This window comes from Uloborus diversus, chromosome 6, assembly GCF_026930045.1.
Source record: "Uloborus diversus isolate 005 chromosome 6, Udiv.v.3.1, whole genome shotgun sequence".
In the NCBI taxonomy this organism is placed as follows: Eukaryota; Metazoa; Arthropoda; class Arachnida; order Araneae; family Uloboridae; genus Uloborus; species Uloborus diversus.
The window spans coordinates 30268859-30290402 of NC_072736.1; the positions used below are offsets into that span (position 1 = coordinate 30268859).

At 33.1% G+C, this 21544-nt stretch overlaps 1 protein-coding gene across 1 annotated transcript in view; it reads right to left on the reverse strand.

Moving 5' to 3' along the window:
• Positions 1-12958: 12958 nt before the first annotated feature.
• LOC129224401 (claudin domain-containing protein 1-like) overlaps positions 12959-21544 on the reverse strand; it is a 77240-nt gene continuing 68654 nt past the window's right edge. Inside the window, exon 5 of the mRNA XM_054858851.1 lies at positions 12959-14616. Coding sequence (XP_054714826.1) covers positions 14413-14616 — 204 coding nt within the window. The 3' untranslated portion in view covers positions 12959-14412. The remainder of the gene's footprint in view (positions 14617-21544) is intronic.

The window sequence follows — 21544 nt, forward strand, 5'->3', positions numbered from 1 at the left end:
TAAAATCTAATTTAAAAACTTTCTTCAGTTAAAAGTGCAAACTAATTAGCGAAAAAATCGGATTTGTGTCGCTCAGAATGGAACCTGAAGATATGGAACTGGGATAAAAAGAAAAAAGTGGCAATTATAATTTATATCAATGATCAAGAAAGGGCAACCACCCTCTCCTAACCCCCCTAAATGGCGGTCTGACTTTACATTACTTGCACTTAGTTGTTGTCGACTGCAGTTAGCGATGAGCCTTCCCAGGTTCATCGTTTGGAGCAAACAGAGTTATCAATTGCCCCCCTTTCCATCTGGATCTTAAAAACATAATGTAATCATTCATTTAGCATGTATTTTATACAATTTTCCTAAAACACCTTCCCGTTTCTTTGTACCCTCCCTCCCAGGAAATCTTTGAAATGATGAGGCTGTCCCCTCCCCACTGTTTACGTAGTCTTCTTAAATTAATTATTCCCTTTAAGAAGACGTTAGGTGCGAATGTGTAGAAACATTTTCTGAATTTACCTATTTTTTACATGAATTTTGTTTTTGCAGCTACATTCAGGCAGCACTCCCCCCTCCCTTCCCATACACGTCTATACACACACACACACCTGCACACACACACTTGTGACTGCAAAAAGTATAATTTGAATTCAAGATGTCAAAAACTCAAATTTTTCTTTCCAACATTTATTTCAGGTATTTTTTGTTGTTTCCAGAGACTTAAATTGACACACATTTTTGAAACTTGCTTTCTCTTTTATTATTTTTCTACTTCTGAAATCTAAATATTAGGTTTTTCCCATCTTGTGCAAAAACACATTTTTGTTGTTGAAATCAGATTCCAATTCAAAATGGAATGAGTTGTGTATTCTATACGAACTACACCAGTGTTTCTCACCCTTTTTCGGCCCTTGCCTCCTTATGGAAATTGACTGACACCTATCACCATCCTACCCTTCTTTCTGAAAAAAAAAAAAAAAAATCGCAAGTTCGCTAGTGACTATCAGTATTATTCCAATATAAATGCCTGATTTTAATTTGTAGTAAAATGTTGAAAAGCAAATTTAAAAAAAATTAACAATTCATAAACTTGAGTGAGGAAGAAGCTCCGGATTTTGTTTTTCTTTTTTAACTCGAGATTCTTTATCTGTACTCTTGACAATCGATTTTGAACAAATTTTTATTTTCAATTGCGATATTCGCTGGTTTTACATAATAATTATTTTATCATTTCAAGGCTCATCGCCCCTCTATCAACCCTCACGAGTTTATAACCCTGGTGAGGAGGAAAATTGCCCCTTTAAGTGAGGGCGATAGCCCCCAGGTTCAGAACCACTGGACCACACTATTCCATGGTATAATGCTTAGCATGGTCTAGGCACTATATCCATGGTAAGCATTAAAAAAAAAAAACTTTCTTTAGTGTCCTTACTGATTAATGCTGCTGCCATCTAGTGTTTTTGTTCATAACAATTTCAATTCGTATATTTTACAACAGTGGTGATGAACGCAATTTTCCAACTTCTTCTTCATCACGGGGTTGACACCCAAAAAATAATGATGAGGGGCTGCGTACGTAGCATTCTGCCTCCCTTTCATATAGTAGGCGAATTTTTAAAAGAATACATTGAGACTAGTCACTCAATAGTCATTGAAAAAATAAAAAGTAAAAACCAAAGCATCAAATATTGTAACAACTCAAAATTCAAGAAATGTTAAAATATGCAAAATAGGGTGGAGTTGCAGTGAATATATGGGTCATTCCGACGAAAATGGTACATTTCCTGTCCGGCACTTTTGGATTTTTTTACAGAAAATTTGATAGTTAATATAAATTAATCATATTTTTTTTGTTTTTAATATTTTGATTTACGAATTAAAAAAAAATATGTTAGTCAAAAAGGCAAAAATCTTGATGTCCCAGCTTTCAAAACAGTGACAGTTAAAAAGTGATTCAAGTAATTGCTTAGATGCAATAACAAAAAAAATTTCCAATTATATTGCAACACTTTTATTTTAACAATTTAAACAATTAATTTTTTTTAGAAAAATATTTTTTAATGAAAATGCACGGAATTTGCAATTGTCCCTACAGTTTACAAATTTTGAAATGTCTACTCTGTTACATTAATTTTACTAATTAAAATTTTAAAAAAAAATCTAAATTACATATTGTTTGATACAGCGAGAACAAAAAAAAAAAAAAAAAAAAAAAGGAAGAATATAGAAAATGACGCTGTTTTACTCCCTCCCCCCCCCCTACGCCTGATTTATTATTTTATCTGAATATAATTACCGTAAATTCCCTGATTTTTTTTCTTTATGTGACAGCTTAAAAATACTTTGACCGTAATCAACATTCTATTTAATTGGGTTGTATTCTTTATGCCAGTTCAGTGGTGCTTTGTTCTTGTCCGAGTGTGAAACTATTCTTGAGTTGTGTTTTGAGTTTCTTTGTGCGAATTCTCCTGAATTCATTCATTACAGTCCACTATTAAATCGAATATTTGTGAATTCTGTGCTTCATTTCTTATTCATCACATATAAAGTAGTAATTTTAGAGTTACTCTTTGCTTTTGTATTGCTATTTTAACTGTTACTTTATGTTTAGGTTTAGAAGAAAAAAAAAATTACCTACTTATTTGTCCACTCTGTTACATGTCCATTCTGTTACACTTCTTGTGTAACAGAGTGAGCAATATTTATGGAAATAGTAAACAAGTCCCATATGCTAATGATGTGTTTCAAAATGCTACGCTTATCAAATTTATAGAAAAATTGAATTAAATACAAAGTTTTAAAAAATGAAACATTGTCTATTTTCTCTGCTTAAACATAGAGATTACTTCTATCTTCAATAATAGTGTCCACTCTGTTACAGGTATGTCCACTCTGTTACAGGAATATTTTAACTGATTTGATTGTAATTTTTTTTTTAATATTTAATTTAAAGGTTAACTTGCATAGAACTACACAATTAATAACTAGAATAATCCAACTTCAATCATTTTTCAAGTTTGTTTCATATAATAATCTAACTTTTGCAAATGATTTTTTAAAATTTTGTATTTTTGAGTAAGATAATTAGCAATAAAACTTAAATGTGCCTTTTACAGTGACATTTTAAGTATTTGTATGAAAAATATGTTCCATTTGTTTATATTAAATAAAAAAAGTTCAAAAGATAATTGAAAATTTTGAATTTGTTGTTGTTTTTAAATTTGTAACAGAGTGGACAAAATCTTTCATTTCTGATAAAAGAACTGAGAAAATTGGATATTAATACCAAGTTGAGCTAAATAATTTTTATGGTTCAGATAAATTAAACCCTTTTGCCACTATTTGACATTAATTTTTGTTGGATTAGATGACTTCGAAAAAAAAAAAAAAAAAAGTTTTGAAAACTGAAATGTACCATGTTCACCGGAGTGACCCATATATGGAGCTCCTGGACAAGACGACTTCAGAACAAGGACAGGATACCTCTCCCTAGGTTTCGGATTTTAAGGGCATCCTGATTGAAAATTTCAGAACAAACACTTATGAAATTTGTGATTAATGTGTTTAAAATATCAGCTCTTTGATCCTTGTTAGTTCCAGATGATATGTTCTGAGTTTTCGATTTTTAGGCAAATTTCGCATTGGGTGTTTGCCTTCCTTAATTTGAAAAGTGTGTCTTTAGTTAGATTCGAATCAGTGAAAATTCTATTTAATATAGTTTCTACTTTTCTATTTCTGATCTACTTGTAATTTTGATTTATAGATTTTTCATTGTGATTAAATTTTCTGCAATATTTTGAGCTGTCCGTTTTTCAATCTTTCGTTGTGGCTCTCTCTTTTTATATAGATATCAGTCGAATCTCGATAACTCGAAGCTTATAACTCGAATATTCCTTTATCTCAAAGTTTTTATCGGATCCCAAACTCTTGAGACTGTTGTGAAAACTTCCCGTACTCAAACTATCAATAACTCAAAAGTTTTAATCGGTCCCGGGACTTCGCGTTATCGGGAATTGTCTATACGTCTTTCCAGGTATCAATGGTATTTCGTTGCAGGACTCTGCTTGCTTTGCTAAATTATCTGCTTTTTAGCCTACTTTCCCAGTAAAAGTCAGAGAAAGAAGAAAAAAGCATGAAAGAAACTTCAAACAAATTTTGTTGCAAATAGCTCTTGACGACAAACTCCCGACTCCGATTCCGAGAATTTTGGGGGACCTAACTCCGACTCCTGTGCCCGACAATTAGTCGAACTCTAACTCACCGACTTCGACTCTGACTTCGTAATTTTGGCAAAAATTTATACACGGAGGAAAAATGACTAAGTCCTATTCTTGAATACCCGACTCCAACAGGGTTACGTACTCTGAGGGAAATGACCGATTCCAACTCCAAGTCTTTGAATTAAATACCATCCGCTCTGGAATCCAACTCTTTTATCCCAAAATGAGATTGACACCGACTCCGCAGCCATGGTTTTAACTGTGAAATAATTATTGTTAATATGACTTGTTTCCATTTTCACTCTAAGTTTCAATTTATGTTTTCAGTTTTCGTCGGATAAACTCAAAGTCCTTTATGTTTCTACATTAAGATATGCGTAGGCGTTTTTTTTTTTTTTTTTTTTTGACAACGAAAATTATTTTTTACTAGTGGCACCCGCACGGCTTTGCCCGTAGTAGAAAATTAAAAGGTCTTTTGCTTCGCCTGTGTATTTACAAATAATGTATGACGGAAATGGACGGTTGCACAAAGGGACCACATTCCTATATTGGAGCTATCAGACTGGAGTTATCTTAGAGATTGTGAAAAATATCCAGTGGTCAAATTTGATAAAATTGACTGCTATTTTCTGTCTTTGGATATGGAAGATATAAAAAGTTTAAGTACTGAACAACAGTATTTGTATCGAATCTGTCTTGCCGTAAAAGATGTAGTGATCTTCTAGCGTGGCTGACTGTGGTGACAGCCCAGGTAAACTCAGTCATACATGATGGCTGACAACTGCAAACCATTTGTCACTCTTGTATCTTGTCTATAGGCACTCCAAGTCCATCAGAAAATTTTACACTGCTTGTAAAGTACGTAATGTTAGTTTATGCTCCAATGTGGTTAGAAATAAAAATGAATCCAAACTGTCAGTGTGGTGCCCAACATTTTTGGAAAATGATTTCACTTGCAAGGCAGTTTCCAGACAACGTTAAGCATATAATTTTCAAAGTTTTCTAAAATAAAGCATAATTAAGCATAATCTAAGCATAATCATTAAAGCATAATCTATTCCAAACCCCCAACTGAGAGATGTTTTTGCATTTTATTTATTATTTGGTTGTTGCCCGGGGCTTTATCTTTTGTCGTTTTTAAAGCATTTTTCATTTCCTCAATGGTTATCTCATTAGATATTTTATGTTCCCGATCCTGTGGGATGATATTAACTTTGTTGATAACTTCATTATAGTTATCTCTATTTGAGAAATGTTTGACGAATAATTTGGTCTGTTCACCAGCTTCAGTGATTTTCTTTCCAATGCTTTCTATCGTTAAATTGTTTTTTATCGTTTCTTTTACTAGATTCTTCTTGATTCTATTAATACTCTTGTATTGTTCTTGAGAGCTGTTTATTTTGAAATTTTGTTTCCTCTAAAAATCCCTTTTTGCCTTTTTGATGTTGTATTTAAAGATGGCATTAGCTTAGTGGCGCCTCGTGCCTTTAAAAAGTGAGGGGGCCAGATCATGGGTGCACTCGACCCCCCTCCTGATTTTTGAAGAAAAAAAGAGATTTTTTTAAAAAATATTTTTTATATAAACCTTCTTAAAACAATTATCCTTTCTTAAAATAATTATTTGTGGTAAATAAATAAAATGAAATTCATTTTAAACACAGGATGAACTACAAAATACTTAAACTACTAAGTAAATCACGAAAGATATTAATAGTATCATGTTTATGTCCATGATTGCCGGCAGGGTGGTGCACTCTCACCCCCTGACTTTCAAAAAATAAAATTTGTTTAATCAGATAGGGAAAAGCTACAAATACATCACGAATGTTATTAATCTCACGTTTATACCCAGTACGCTTCCCTTGCAGCACCGACAGGGGGCTGCAAGGGCGGATTTCCGAGAAGGAGGGAAGGGGGATCACTTTCACCACCTTTCTGTTCAAAATAAATAAATAAATTTTAAAAACAATATTAATCTAATATATTTAATAAAAATATTATTTTTAATATTTTAATATCTAATTATTTTGAACGAGTAAAATTAATTTTATTTCATGCAAGGCCAAATTACGTACTACATGAGCAGTAACTTAAAACAAGTAATAATTTCTGTGTAACAATGGGAAAACATTTTTTGAATCAAAGAAAAAAAAATCTTGTAACGATACATATATGCACACACGTACATACAACACAACACACACAGTAGCGGAACTAGAAAATAATTTTAATGAGGGAGGGGGGGGGGGACACAATAGGGAAAAAACTCTCATCATTTGATTCGCTCCTCTATTCTCTCAATTTTGAAACTTGTAGTTTTAAAAACGCAATTTTAGACGGTCTTTGGTAATGTTAGGGGAAAGAACGGTACAGGGGACTCCGCGGAAATTTGTAGAAATTGAAGTATTAAAACGCAGTCATAGGCCATAAGGGATGAAGCTTCGGGACTCTCCCCGATCATTTTTTTCCCTTCTTTTTTTTGCAAAATAAATAGAAATTAATTCCTCCTCCCCCTTCAATTTTTCGAAACTGTAGTTCCAAAAACGCAATTGTAGACAAACTTTAAAGATTTTTACGAGAAGGGGTTCTGTAGAAGCTTTGATTTTACATAAAATTTTAGCAACTAAATTAAAAACGTGAAACAATACTTTTTTAGGTTTTTTTCAAAACTGATAAAAAAAAATAATGATTTCTTTTCTAAGTTGTTATTATAGTACGCTAATTACTTGAAGACAAAGTCAAGAAAGGAGCAAAGGCTATTCTTGTGCAAATGAAGGCTTCTTTTACGGTATGTTGTTTATTTTACACAGCCTGAATCGCGTCAGAAGAACATTCAAGCTGTCTAAAAAAAACAACATGCAGGCAAGGAAACGGTCTTGGCGATTCCTGCTATATATATTGAGGTTCAATGCGTTGGTGTTGAGGGAAAAAATACAGATAGCTTTTTGACACTTTTTTAACAGATAATCCGCGGATTATACGCAGGAAAATACGGTACAATCCTTTTTTTAATTTCAAGCAAATACGCATGAAAAAGAAGGAAAATAAATAAAAAGTTATAAATTATTGTCTGAAAAAAGTGAGGGGGCTTGGGCCCCCTCTGACCCCTCCCACGAGCCGCCACTGCTAGCTGCCCGGTTCAAAACTAACACAGTTTTTTTTTTTTTGCTCTGTTTCGTTTTTTGTCTCTATCATTTTTTAATTTGGCGCATCTTAGGTTTCGCCATCTGTTTCTAAAATGGACATTAACCGAATGTAGTTTGACCGCTTTTTTTAGTCAAATTAGTGACATACCAATAATTATTGTGTATAAAACTTGAGGGGATTTTGTAAAGGAATTTGTAATCTAGTGATTCTGATACTTTTTACCAGTTTGTGAAGGATTCACTGTTAAAACAGATTTCTTAAAATTGAGACAAAATCTCTTATTTTTAAGAACATCACTTGCTCAAAGTGACCCCGATATAATCTGGCTTAGAATTCATTCAAAAGCAAGAGTTCGTACTTTTGAATTATACCCTCTTCTCAAAAACGATTCACCGTGTTCTTCTTTTTGAAATACCGCTCTACTCAGAAACAAAGGCACAGACGGTATCATTTCTGAGAACAGGGCTGTTTCAAAAATACGAACATGTCGAATTGGTTTGACGAATGTCTCAAAAGTAAGCTCATGCTGTTCCATTTGTGAGTATGGTATTTTGCTCACCTGTAATTCTTGAAAAGCTAAGTGTCGCTCCCTTTGGGAGCGCTTAAACTAGTGATGTTCCGGATATCCGTGTCCGTATCCACGGATATCCGAGGAAAAATAAAGATCTGTATCCGTATCCGTTAATTTTTTGGCGGATCTTAAACGGATCTTTTCTATTTAAAAGTTCTTAAATATTTGAATAAAAGACTCGTAAATTCCGTTTAAATTAGGTTTTATTCCCTATTTAATTTCAGAAGCCAATGGTCATCCGAGACATGTTTTTTTTTTTTTTTTTTAATTTTTAGTTTAATATTAGTTTTTGTTATTGATTTGGGGTTTTTGTTATTCTTCATTTTGGTTTTTCTCGGCATCCTTCAAAAGAAAAAAAAAAGAGAGAGAGAGAGACGAAATTCTTTATTTACTGTTTGTAAAGGTGTTCCAGCTCTGTTATTCCGTCGCGTCGGTCGGAGTAATTTTTTTGGAATGGATCAACGCTAAATTTATGTGCTGAAATAAAATGCGAAAAATTATTTCTAGCTTATCCAGTAACAGCTTTACACTCTACCGAGCAAGATAGAAATAATTTTTCACATTCTTTTTAAGCGTTAATACAGCGCTGACCCGTTCCTTCAAACTCCCCCTCATTTTTAACGGAGATTTCTTTAAAGAGTAAATCAGTCTTGATTATATTTTCGTCGTAGATGGTATTTTTTGAAGAAACTGTTATTATTTTGACGGAAATGGTTTCTGTAATAAATTTTACACTTGGATAGTTGAATTGGGCAAAAAAATTTTGAGATCCGTATCCTTATCCGCGGATCTTGACATTAATGATCCAGATCCGTATCCGTAGATCTACTTTTTTAACGATCCGGCACATCACTAGCTTAATCAGTCTGGACGGGCCGTAATCGAAGTGAAGCACTTTATAAATACGCTCATTTAATCTTTAAACTGGGAGCTAAAAATATTTTTCCCCACAGTAGGTAGTCTGCAGTGAGAAACAGTCTGCAGATTCAACTCTCGCTTTCCTTCCTGCGCATGCGTTATTTTGGAGATGGTCTGCTTACTTGAATTTAAATTTGATATTTACTTATTTCTAAGTCAAAACTGCTTGGGAAAAATGAGAAGATAAAAAATGTTTTCATTTCCAAGCAAATGATTTTAAACAGTGCTCTCTAATCACCTCAGGAGGTCTATAACAGTTAACAACATTAAACGTTTTTTTGTATAGTGTAACGATAACAAAAAGTTTCTATACCGTTCACTTCAGAAGGATAACAAAATGATGGTGAAGATTCCTTGACGTATGTGGTATGTGCATAGACCACCTCCTCTAAGAGGAAATTCTTTTTCTTTACTGTAAACCACAAAACCTTTGAGGCCGGGTATTTTACTATCTGGTAGCCAAGATTCTTGCAGACACATAATAGGAGGGTTAGTCCAAGCAATTAAGAATTTAATAAAATCAAAGTTAGGGAAAAGTCCATGGATGTTCCATCCAGAATATAAAGTTAAACCAAAACATAACAAAGACCAGGAAAACACCAAAATCAATTTCCGCCCGAGGTAATATCAATGCTGTTATCGTGAAAGACGTCCTGCTCAAATGGACTCGAATATGGGAATTCATGGAGCAGAGGGATTTCCCAACTTTTTACGCGAGTGCTTTGAAATTGTTTGCCAATAACAATGAAAAATAATTAAAGTTAGTTTTGTTAATGGTTTACCCTCAGTTTCGCCGACATTTAAAATTTCCCCTCCCTTTACTTATATCAAACGGTATGATTGAAACCGAAAAACAGGGGACAAGGAAATATCGTGTCTGCGAAACATGGGGAACATCTTGTTAATGTTGAGTAAACTGAACAAATTACCTTGTTCCAAAATCAAAAAATTTATTTCGACGCTAAACTTCGATTATATTTTGACTTTTTTTTTTTTGTAAATCTTAATGTAACGCTAAATTGTTGGTCAACTATTTGGTTACAAAAGAATTTAAAAAATAAAAAATAATTAAATAAATAAATACTTAATATTTAATAATAATGTAATAAAAATTACCTATAAATTTACAAGCCTATTGCAGTAAAATAATAATTGTATAAATCTGTACACCTTTTTTCAACACTACACTGTAACAAATTTCGGAAACGTTTCTGGGTATATCGGAAACGTTTCCGAAATAATAAGAATCCTTCATCCAATAGCGAACTCCTCAATATTCAGAAAGCTTTTTGTTATTTCAAAAAATCTAGAAGCGGAAGTGAGGCGCAATGCTTCGAAACTTATTTTATCCTTCCAACACTGGCGCCAGTGAGTCGGAAATAACGAGAGCTTATTTTTTTTCCTTTTCTATGGCTGCTGCAGTCAGCAACTGTTTAGCATTGGATTGCTTGTTATTTCATGTCTAGAGAGTAGTAAATTGTGTCGAAACTAGTTTTACGCCTTTGCATTTCGGGCTGCCCTTGATTTTTTAGACGATGCACGCAGCTATTAAGTTAGTTAATAACGATTTGCTTCTTTACAATTGCCGGTGCGACCATGATTACATATATATTGTGTGTTCAAGCGTGAATAGTTTGAGCACCCGTTTTTATACTTAATGAAACGAAACCCTTTGGATTACTTTTTCAGTTGTAATGGAGGTATTTAGATTTTCTTCCGCTCATGTTCATTTGTAAGTATTAATGAATATTTTAAAACATGTTGTTATATACATTTATATTTTTGTTGATTTGCATTTGATGAGGCTCCAATGGTTACTGTTTTTGGGTTTATCGAATTAATTTTAAGTTATCCTACATACCTATGGGCGCAGTGTACTATTTGTTGTAACCAATTGAAACTGATTAATTACGCAAAAGAAATAAGATTTATATTTGAAAAGTAATCACAGAAAAGTTATTTTGAAATACTTGGATATACATACATTGGTTCAAAAAAAAAAAAAAAAAAATCAATTGTTTAATTCATTAAAAATATGGTAATGCAAATGTTTTCTAGTATTGTAATATGCCTCACAAAAAATGTGCCAGTATTATTTATCTTTTTTTTATTATAATTTATTCATTTTTTTAAAAATATTTATACCATTAGAAAATGGCTCAGTTATCTATTAGTAAGCAACATAGTTATGCAATTAATTAATGTGCTTATTCATTTTGTTAAATGTGGTGGACAATAAAAAATTCCTTGACATTAGTTGTTCGGTAAATAACATTTCCTTCGTGGATATACTAGTTTAATATAGGACAGTCAGGAGGAATGAGTCAGTGGCAAAAATGGAACAGCTGTATTTACATGCCGAAATAAAAAGTAATATTATTTCATGTCATCGTTTTAAAAGTGATCATTTTTTAAATACTATATTATTAATATGCAATGCACATATGGGGAGAAGACGAGGGGCGTTCACCACGCAGACTGCCATTGACATTTTCAGGGATTGCCTTTTGGGGGGGGGGGGGGCGCTTTATAGCATTTTATGGGTTCACCATCACTCTTATGGTGTGGGGGGGGGGGAATCTCGTATATATGAAATGGAGTAATCATGCAATAGAATTCAATGTTTTAATAAATAAAATACATAATGCATTTTGCGCACATTGTAAAAATAAAATCAGTAACCTATTTTGATTAAGTATTTATATTTGTGATGAACTGGAAAAGGGCAAGAACAGAAGAATCAACCCGAATGGTTCCAACAGGAGGACTTGGTGTCATATTTAAATTCACCAATTTCTCTGTTGGCACTTTTCAGTACACTTTGTTCGTCCTTGACGCGAAGGGAAGGTAAGTTCCGTCAAATTTTGTCCGAAAATAAAAGCTATCAAGTTTGATACAAGATATGTTTTTAAGTTCTGCATTAAAAATACAATGTGTTGATAATTTTGTCTTGAAAATATTGAGAGAAAAGCTGAAGTTTAAGATTGTTTAACAAACAATCCCACTTTTGAGAAAGTACCCCTCTTCCATCCCCTGACGATTTTGTGATTAGGAATGAAATTACTATATTATTTCATAAATTTTCAAAAATTTATAACTGTGCATATGTTACGCTGTTAACCATGCTATTTGTCATTAGAAATTCAGAAAAAAAAAATCCACGAATGATTCCAAAATTGCTTGTTTCATTGCTGTTAGATATGAAAGAACTGAAACTGATATGGTGTGCAATACTATAGTAAAGAATTATATTTTAGAAAAAATCACGGAAAAAGGATTCTGAAATTCTCGGAAACGTTTTTGAAAATTGTTTGGAGAGTTCCGAAATACTCGGAAACGTTTTCGAAACTTTCATGAACCACAGCTGCACAGAATACTCAGAAACATTTCTGGAAATTACGGAAAGAGGATTCCGAAATACTCAGAAACGTTTCTGAAAAATACAGAAAGAGTATTCCAAAATACTCAGAAACATTGAAAGAGGATTCCGAAATACTCAGACACGTTTCTGGACATTACAGAAAGAGAATTCCGAAATACTCAGAAACGTTTTTGAAAATTTCATGAACCGCAGCTGCACGATATACTCAGAAACGTTTCCGGATTTTTTTTACAGTGTAATAACAACCCTACACTGATATTAATATTACGCAGAGGATCATGGAACTGTTCACAAGTGATAAAATTGCATACAACACCTGCGAAAACAAAGTTGTCACCACAGAAACATAAACTAGCTCATTGCTCTAAAAGTTTGGCCAAGAAGAAGGACTGCTACTCCCATTACTTGAGAATTTTTCAAGATTTTCGCTTGACGTTAGCCTAGTAAAACAATGCTCACATATGCCCCGTGCTCACATGTCATCATCCTCCCTTTCCCCTCACTGTAAGTATGACTAATCATGTTGCCTTTTACTGTGAGTTGAACTAATCGTGCAACCTTTTCCTGTAAGAACTAACTATGATAGAATATGTTATGAAATTACCAGTAGTAAATGTGATAAAGGCTTCATTCAAAAACATCAAATAAACAACATTATACTTATTTATATATTTCAAAGTAATACTTTATTATTTTCCTATTTAATATTATTTTCCTATTTACAAGAAATGCGTATACGTAACTCGAAATATCAGATAAAACAATAAATACCTGAATTGAAAATAAATGCAACTTCACTTTTGTCAGTTAACTATTAACAAGACAAATACATGAATTTTTCACATTGGCTTATTGGTTAAATGTCAAATAAAGTTCCCCTGACGAAGAGGCGGGTTGACATCATACTTCAGTAAAGAGCCTCAAACTATTTTCTTGTTTTTTCAGTTGCTTGATAAAAATAATAAACAACACTGAAATACTTCACGTGAGCATTTTTTTTAACAACTCAGTTAATTAATAAGATGTTGTTTTTTTTTCTGAGTTTGGACAAGTAATAAGTAAGAATGTTTTGTTTAACATGAACTTCATGCCTCAACAATCCTCAACTTGATTATGTCTTAGATCAATATATCAGCTAACAACAGAAATGGGAAAACAACATCATAAAAACGATATTATTTGAAACATTTTTGTGATAGCAACTTAGTAACTTCAAAAAAAAAAAAAAAAAAAAAAAACAGAAAGAGAGAGAGCGAGAGAAACTGTATGTGCTTAAAAATGAGTACAATAGTTCCAACTGCATCGCTTTAATCATTATCAACTCCTTGTGAACATATTTACTTCTTTAGAATGCATCGCTCGAAAAGTTTCATGAAAAGTTTTTCATGATTACTTCTGAAAATGATGAAATTACTTTCTTCATAACTGAAATAAATTCTAACATAGATTAAACCTTTCGTTGACCTCTTTGACTTTCTTCCATTCACAGAAAAAACTCTGAACTGGCTTTTAGTTGTGCATTTCGAATTTCTCTACGCATTCTGTATGAACAACGTTTCAATTCAGTCATTCGAAATTTTCCACATACCACTTGCAATGAGAAGATTCTTTTAATTTTGTCTTTGTCTTTTCTTAACAATTCTCGCAATACAGCACTTTTTTAGTCTTTCAAACATTTTCACAGAAAATCTTTACAGCAAATTTGCAACTGTCAATTGCTTTACAAAAGTCAGTCTATTCACGTAAATAATGCAGGAATAACCTTTCAGCTGAGTTTTACAGCATGTTTTACATGCCAAATTTTTAAATGTCTTTAAAGTCAATATTTATTGTTGGCTTTAACTCAGAGTTCACTTATTGCTTTGCAGCATGCTTCACATGGCAAATTGTTGAATGTCTTTAAAGCCAATATTTGTTGTTGGCTTTAACTCAGAGTCCACTTATTGCTTTACAGCATGCTTCACATGCCAAATTTTTAAATGTCTTTAAAGCCAATATTTATTGTTGACTTTAACTCAGAGTCCACTTATTGCTTTACAGCATGCTTCACATGGCAAATTTTGAATGTCTTTAAAGCCAATATTTGTTGTTGCCTTAACTCAGAGTCCACTTATTGCTACTTGTATAACTAATAAGAGCTTGGACAGTGAACCTCAACATTCCAATTATTGTGTTTGACAAAATCAATAAGAATATGGGCAGTGATATGGTCCCGCGTATATGGGTACCAGGTAGGCTGTGCCATGAGCTTTTTCTTTTTGCTTTTCCTTCCTTAGGCACTGGGCTCCACAAAGGAACATAAAGGAAGACGACAACGTTAAAGCCACACCAAGCCACGCAAGTACGTAAGACCATCCGTAGTAGCTCCTGCTGTAGATTTGCAAAACCTATAAAAGAAAAAAAGCGTGAAAATAAGTCATATATATTGAGAGCAGGAATTCAAATGGATTTTAATGTAATGGAAAATAGCAGTGTTTCTAAGTCAGACATCTGAGCAGTGTTTAGTTGTTAAAATGAAATGATTAACAATTCACTTGAAGTTTGCGGAACATTTAAAAAAATTCTTCTTCCTTAAGGACAGATGATTGGGCGCCTAGATAGGAGGTCACGGAAAGTTACTGTGACCCTCAAAAATTTCGTTATTCGGCAATTTTTTTTCTGGCTATTCTGCAAAGTTATCATTATTCGGCAACATTTGGAGTTCCATTCGGCAAATTAAGAATTTCCGCCCTCAAAAACTTTAAGATCGAAGCCTCCCTGGACAGAGTTGAAGAATGTAGGCATGAAAAAGTTCAAGTGGAAAGTTTTGTAAGTACGATATGTAACAACAAAGAAAAGAACCATGAATGGTGAAGATTAATGTTTTTTTTTTTAAACATTGATCTTCACCATTCATAGTTAAAAAAAAAGGTATAAATATTCTAAATGCATCGAGGAATATTCTCTTTAACACACACACACACATACACACACACACACACACACACACACTCACACACACACACAAGGCACGCACCTATATAATAATATAGGTAGCTCCCGAAGAGTAGGGTACACTGTAAAAAATCTCGGAAAACTCTCTGAATATACAAAAAAGTTTTCCGTAATACACAGATTCGTACGCCCTCCGCAGTTTTCTGCTATAATCAAAAACGTTTCCCGTTTAGCAAGAAAGTAAGAGTCGACGCATGCGCAGCTCTCACGGCAATTTTATAGTCCAGCAGCAAAACTAAACTGAAACTTTCGAAAGCACGCAATGAAAACAAGTGCTGACTCATGTATGCGAAGTAACACTCATCAAGGGGATTAGTAGAAGTTTTGTTCCTCGCATGAATTCACTGAAGATAATTTTAAAGTCTTATATTTTCTTGCATATGTATCGTCATGAGATTGAATTTGAAGCTATGTCACTTATTTTTAAGTACGAAGTGCAAATTCTCGACGCATGCTCGCGGAAGGAATACAAACTGAAATTAAAAACCAAATAACTGCCGAGAGGACGCCATCTAAATTCATTGCGTCGCATAACTTGTGTAGGTAATTCACTTTTTTCTTGGATACTTTTCTTCTTTCTACACCAAATGGGTAATTTTTGTTGGCAGAATTTTATTCTGTCATAAAAATCACCTTTTTCGTGACCAAAGCCTGCAAAAGACCACCACCGACGAATAGGTAAGTCGCTTTGCAACTCTATTACTTTAAAGAGATTTAGTTCATATAAATCTCGTTAAAAAAAAAACTATTTTCTTCAGTATTATTTTTTTGTTGTGAACTATTGCAATTTGAAAATATTTTACATTATATAGAACACATATTTAAAGTGCAAGTGTGTCTAGTTTTATTCTGTAAAATTTATGAATTGAAGATTATAAAAAAATTTAAATAAGTGTTATTGTGTACTTTGTTTTTATGTGTCAATCTCAGTTAATATTTGGCTGAACATTTATGTATCAAGCATTATGAATTAAATGTTATAATATGCAAATTGTCAGGTTTGATAGTTCGCCTTTAAGGTTGCATGTTTTCATTCTCTTGTAAACAGTGTAGCTAGATTGTATGAGGGGCATTCCACGGTATTTTGGACATTATGTAGAGTCCGTAACGTGACCTTTTTTTGCCATAACTTTTTAATTTACCGTTAGATTTGCAAATTATTTTAATTTGAGCTGGTGTGTTGGTAGGAAAAGATCAAAATAAAATAATATGCTAATCAAACAGTAAATTAAAAAGTTATGGCAAAAAAGGTCACGTTACGGACTCTATATAAATGTCAAAAATACCTTGGAATGCCCCATGAAGTAAAAAAAAAAACTATCTCTTGTAATTAGGAACATAGTGCTTCAGTATTATCTAAATGACAATATCTCTTTAAATATTTGCATTAGCGAAACGCTTTAAATTAGTTAAATGTGTATTAATTTATTTAACAAATAGATAAATATATGTATTTAAAAGTGTCTTCATTTTTTTCGTTTTACGAGCCTCAATTTTACCAAAAGCAAAAAAAAAAAAAAAAAAAAATAATAATTTTGTATTTTTACACCATATCAAAGTATTTGACTTATAATTTATATGATACTTTGATTTATAATGTATATGATACTTTGATTTATAATGTATATGATGTTGCTTTTTCAAGGGGGGGGGGGGCGCTTCATAGCATTTTATGGGTGCACCATCACTCTTATGGTGGGGGGGGGTATTCTTGTATATATGAAATGGAATAATCATGTAATAGAGTTCAATGTTTTAATAAATAAAATATATAATGCATTTTGCGCACACTGTAAAAATAAAATCAGTAACCTATTTTGAATAAGTATTTATATTTGTGATGAGATGGAAAAGGGCAAGAACAGAAGAATCAACCCGAATGGTTCCAGCAGGGGGACTTGGTGTCATATTTAAATTCATCAATTTCTCTGTTGGTACTTTTCGGTACACTTTGTTCGTCAGAGAAATTGACTTGAGGTGAACGAATTCCGGAACGCGAAGGGTAGGTAAGTCCTGTCAAATTTTATCCGAAGATAAAAGCTATCAAGTTTGATACAAGATATGTTTTTAAGTTCTGCATTAAAAATACAATATGATGATAGTTTTGTCTTGAAAATATTGAGAGAAAAACTGAAGTTTAAGATTGTTTAACAAACAATCCCCACTTTTCAGAAGGTACCCCCACTCCAATTCCCCGACGATTTTGTGATTAGGAATGAAACTACTAGATTATTTCATAATTTTTCAAAAATTTATAACTGTGCATATGTTATGCTGTTAACCATGCTATTTGTCATTAGAAATTCCAAAAAAAAAAAAAAAAATCCACGAATGATTCTAAAATTGCTTGTATTATTGCTCTTAGATATGAAAGAATTGAAACTGATATGGTATGCAATACTATAATAAAGAATTATATTTTAGAAAAAATAACGGAAAAAGGATTCCGAAATTCTCGGAAACGTTTTTGAAAATTGTTTGGAGAATTCCGAAATACTCGGAAACGTTTTCGAAACTTTCATGAACCACAGCTGCACAGAATACTCAGAAACATTTCTGGAAATTACGGAAAGATGATTCCGAAATACTCAGAAACGTTTCTGAAAATTACAGAAAGAGGATTCCGATATACTCAGACACGTTCTGGACATTACAGAAAGAGGATTCCGAAACACTCAGAAACTTTTCTGAAAATTACAGAAAGAGGATTCCGAAATACTCAGACACGTTTCTGGACATTACAGAAAGAGGATTCCGAAATACTCAGAAACGTTTTTGAAACTTTCATGAACCACAGCTGCACGATATACTCAGAACCGTTTCCGGATTTTTTTTACAGTGTACTTGAAGAACACTGAGACCTTCTCCTGAATTACACACTGTTTCGAACACAATTTTCGAGTAATTCTTTTGAAAAAAAAAACATACAGTGTTTGATATGAAATTATTGTACTTCTTAAAGTTTTCTATAAAAAAATACTTAACGAAATAAATTAATACATAAAACGTAATTTTTTAAGCATAATTTTTGCGGTTGAACTGGAATTACGGCTTTCGTAGTCTTGAAGAACACGGTTTCAAAGAGTACGGAACTAACTGATCATGTCCTTCGGCAGTTACCTGTTGTTCAGAAAAGAGAAAAGAGGAAGAGAAAGAGAGACATAGGATCATATAATAAAAAAATAACCCACGTTTAAGGTGATCTCTGGAGTAAGTTGCTAAAGCAATATTAAGTTGAAAATATTCATTTTCTTAAATGCATAAATAATCCTAAATGTCATTTTAAACTTAGAGGAATTGGGGAAAAACCGGACATGTTCCAAATTTTTAGAGAACTGAAATTTTTTTATATTCTTCTCAAGTTATGTAATTTATGCTCTATTTAATGCTTACAGTATGGATGAATTCATACTGCTGTGTAATTGCCACCGGATTTTATTATTACTAGTTACGATTGAAAATATTAATTAAAAGTGAATTTGCCAAAAATAAGAATGTTATACAGAGATCAGGTAATTGTGAAACTACTGACGAAAACTGAAACAAAGCTTACTTTACTAATATATGAGTGAGTGAAATCCAGTTATGGATAATAGACTGAAATCTTCAGTGTATGTATTTTCTTCAACTTCATATTTTCGATCGAGTGCTTCTTAGCACACAAGACATCTTGAACTTCTTAAACTTACTTAGTATTGTTTCTGTCATGACTTAATTGCTATTAATTTCAGCAGAAATTCCTATTGGAACTTCAGTTCCGAAAAATTACGGAGGAAAGTCTTTTAACCTAATTTTTCCTCCCTAACACTACCTAAGATGGTCTACAATCGCGTCGTACGAATTTTGCAAAATTACCTGGGTACGGCCTCTAAACACTAACAATCAAATAAATCAATTAACCAACGTTTTGATGCACAAAAATTTCAAATTACTGCAGACGCGTGTTTCGGTGTTACAAGGACACCCTTTTCAATGCAAAGAATTGTGAGCTTTTGGATGAATAGTCATCCGAGGAAAGCCTAATTTATTCATCTCTTAAAATTACCCTTTTAAAACTTCAATTTTGAAAAGTTTCTGGGAGGCAATTTCAAGCAAATCCCATTCTTTCCCCTAACGTCATCGAAGAGAATGACGTTTTCAGAACTTCAATTTCGAAAGATTGCCGGTGCAGACTCCCTCGAGGGAGAGGCGATCGCCTCCCTTGTATCCGCCTTTGCAGGGACCTGTAACTACTCCGCCCTACTATGCATGGAAATTGTTTATAATTATTTATTATTTGTTACTACTTTAATTTGAAGTCCTCCGTGTGTTTCGTTCATTCGTCTTCTTATTACCTAATAACTGTCACTAATGCTCTCGAGCATTTACTAAGATATTAACTGGGACTGGGAGGCATTTATGTCGAACGGTGATGGGTCGAGACCATGAAAATGAATGCGTATTCAATAAATTCTTATGAAGCAAATATTATGACCATACGTTGTGAAGTAAACATTTATTTGACACCTTACTTGATGCTTATGGCTAGGAGCGGATACAGACTACCATTTTAGGAAGGTCACGTTAAAGAATGACCTCCCCCTCCCCCTCATAAACGAACTTACGGGTTTAGGAGCGAAAAATTCCTGAAACTGATTGGATGTCAATAAAAAACACCAAATTGGCAGAGGAATAAGGCCCTTTATAGGCATAAACATTACAAATTAATCCTATAAGCAATGAAAAAAAGTAGTATTTTAAGTATTATTTACTTTCAAAAATAATTCATGAGCTGAAAAGACTACTGAATTCGTTTACGTTTTATTCGTACAGTGTTTAAGCACAATATCGACCGATACTATTGTGGACAGTTTAGGGGGAGGGGGGGGGGAGGGGGTCCTGACACCCATGACCCCCTCCTTGTATCCGCCCGTGCTTACGGAGTCGGTACATTTTTCGACATTATCTTGACATCAGTTTCATTGGTTCAATACAGAATCGATAATTTTTGGACTGTACTCAAATCTGATTTTTGTTTTCAATTGTTTTATTTTTTACTAGTGGTACCCGCACGGTTGAAAATTAAAAGGTCATTCGGTTCGCCTGTATATTTACCAGTGTTGGGCATTAAGCAATTATTTTTTCAATTGCCTTGTTAATTGATTAAAAAAGTAATTGCAATTAAATTAATTGCAATTAAACTATTAATTGCACTTTGCAATTAATTTAATTAAATTAATGTACGATAATCGCTTTTCACAATTAAAATAATTGCAATTAATTTTTTTAATTGTTTTATGAAAAAATTAAAACTAACCATTAACTTAATGTATCAATAGGTACAGCGCAGCGTACAGAGTTCAAAGTATTATTCGAATTCGTATTTTCGTTCAGTGCTGATTGCTCGGTCGCTCGCCGCGTGAACTATTCTCGGCTTGGCAAGTTTTTTCAACACGTAAATGTTTGTGTTTTAAAATTGTGCAAATCATTGTTTTATATTTTAACCTGTAACAGGGGAAATCAGAAAGAAGGGTATAACAGGGGGACGTAAGATCTCAGAGACCGCTCTGTTTTCGTTTTTTTTTTTTTTTTTAATCGTGTAATTAAGATGCATTTCTGTAATTTCCCTCAGATGTTCTCCGGACTTTTACTTGTATGGAAGTTTTTTTTTAATTTTTAATTGAGATATACCTTTTTTGGGGATATTTTACGGCAGCCACAACAGTTTTTGAGAAAAATCATATGCTGCAGTATATAATTTATTGCTCGTAATAAAGTTACTGATACATGAAATACACTCAGTCATTTCCAGCCGAAGGACTGTAGTTTCGTGCTTATTGCCACGCATCAGTCCGGCATAGGAAAGTGACTGAGTTGGAGACGGAAAACCTCTTAAGGAAGCCAAGAGTGGAAGCCAAGAGTGGATAAGAAAGAGTGGTTTGTACTTAAGGGAGCCAAGTACAAACTGGTAGCTAATATAGAATTAGCGCAAACCAGACGAGTGACCGAAGCAATGGTTCGGTTCAACACGAGTGTTTCATGTGTTTCTGCTTTAGCCATGGCTGGCTATTGGGCGGTAATTTACTGAAAGTTACTGATATTTTATTGATATTTTATTTGTTGCTAACATGTGTATTTAAATAGTTAGATAGTAATATGGTATCCGTTTGCGTCCACGTCCCAGGTAGACCTGTCGTCTGTAGAATATATTGTACAAAACCAGTAATTTTTTTATGAGTTAGTTTTAATTAAAATTCACAGAACAATCGACAATTGTTAATTGTAGTAAACTACAATTAACAATTGTTAATTGTAGTAAACTACAATCAACAATTAATTAAT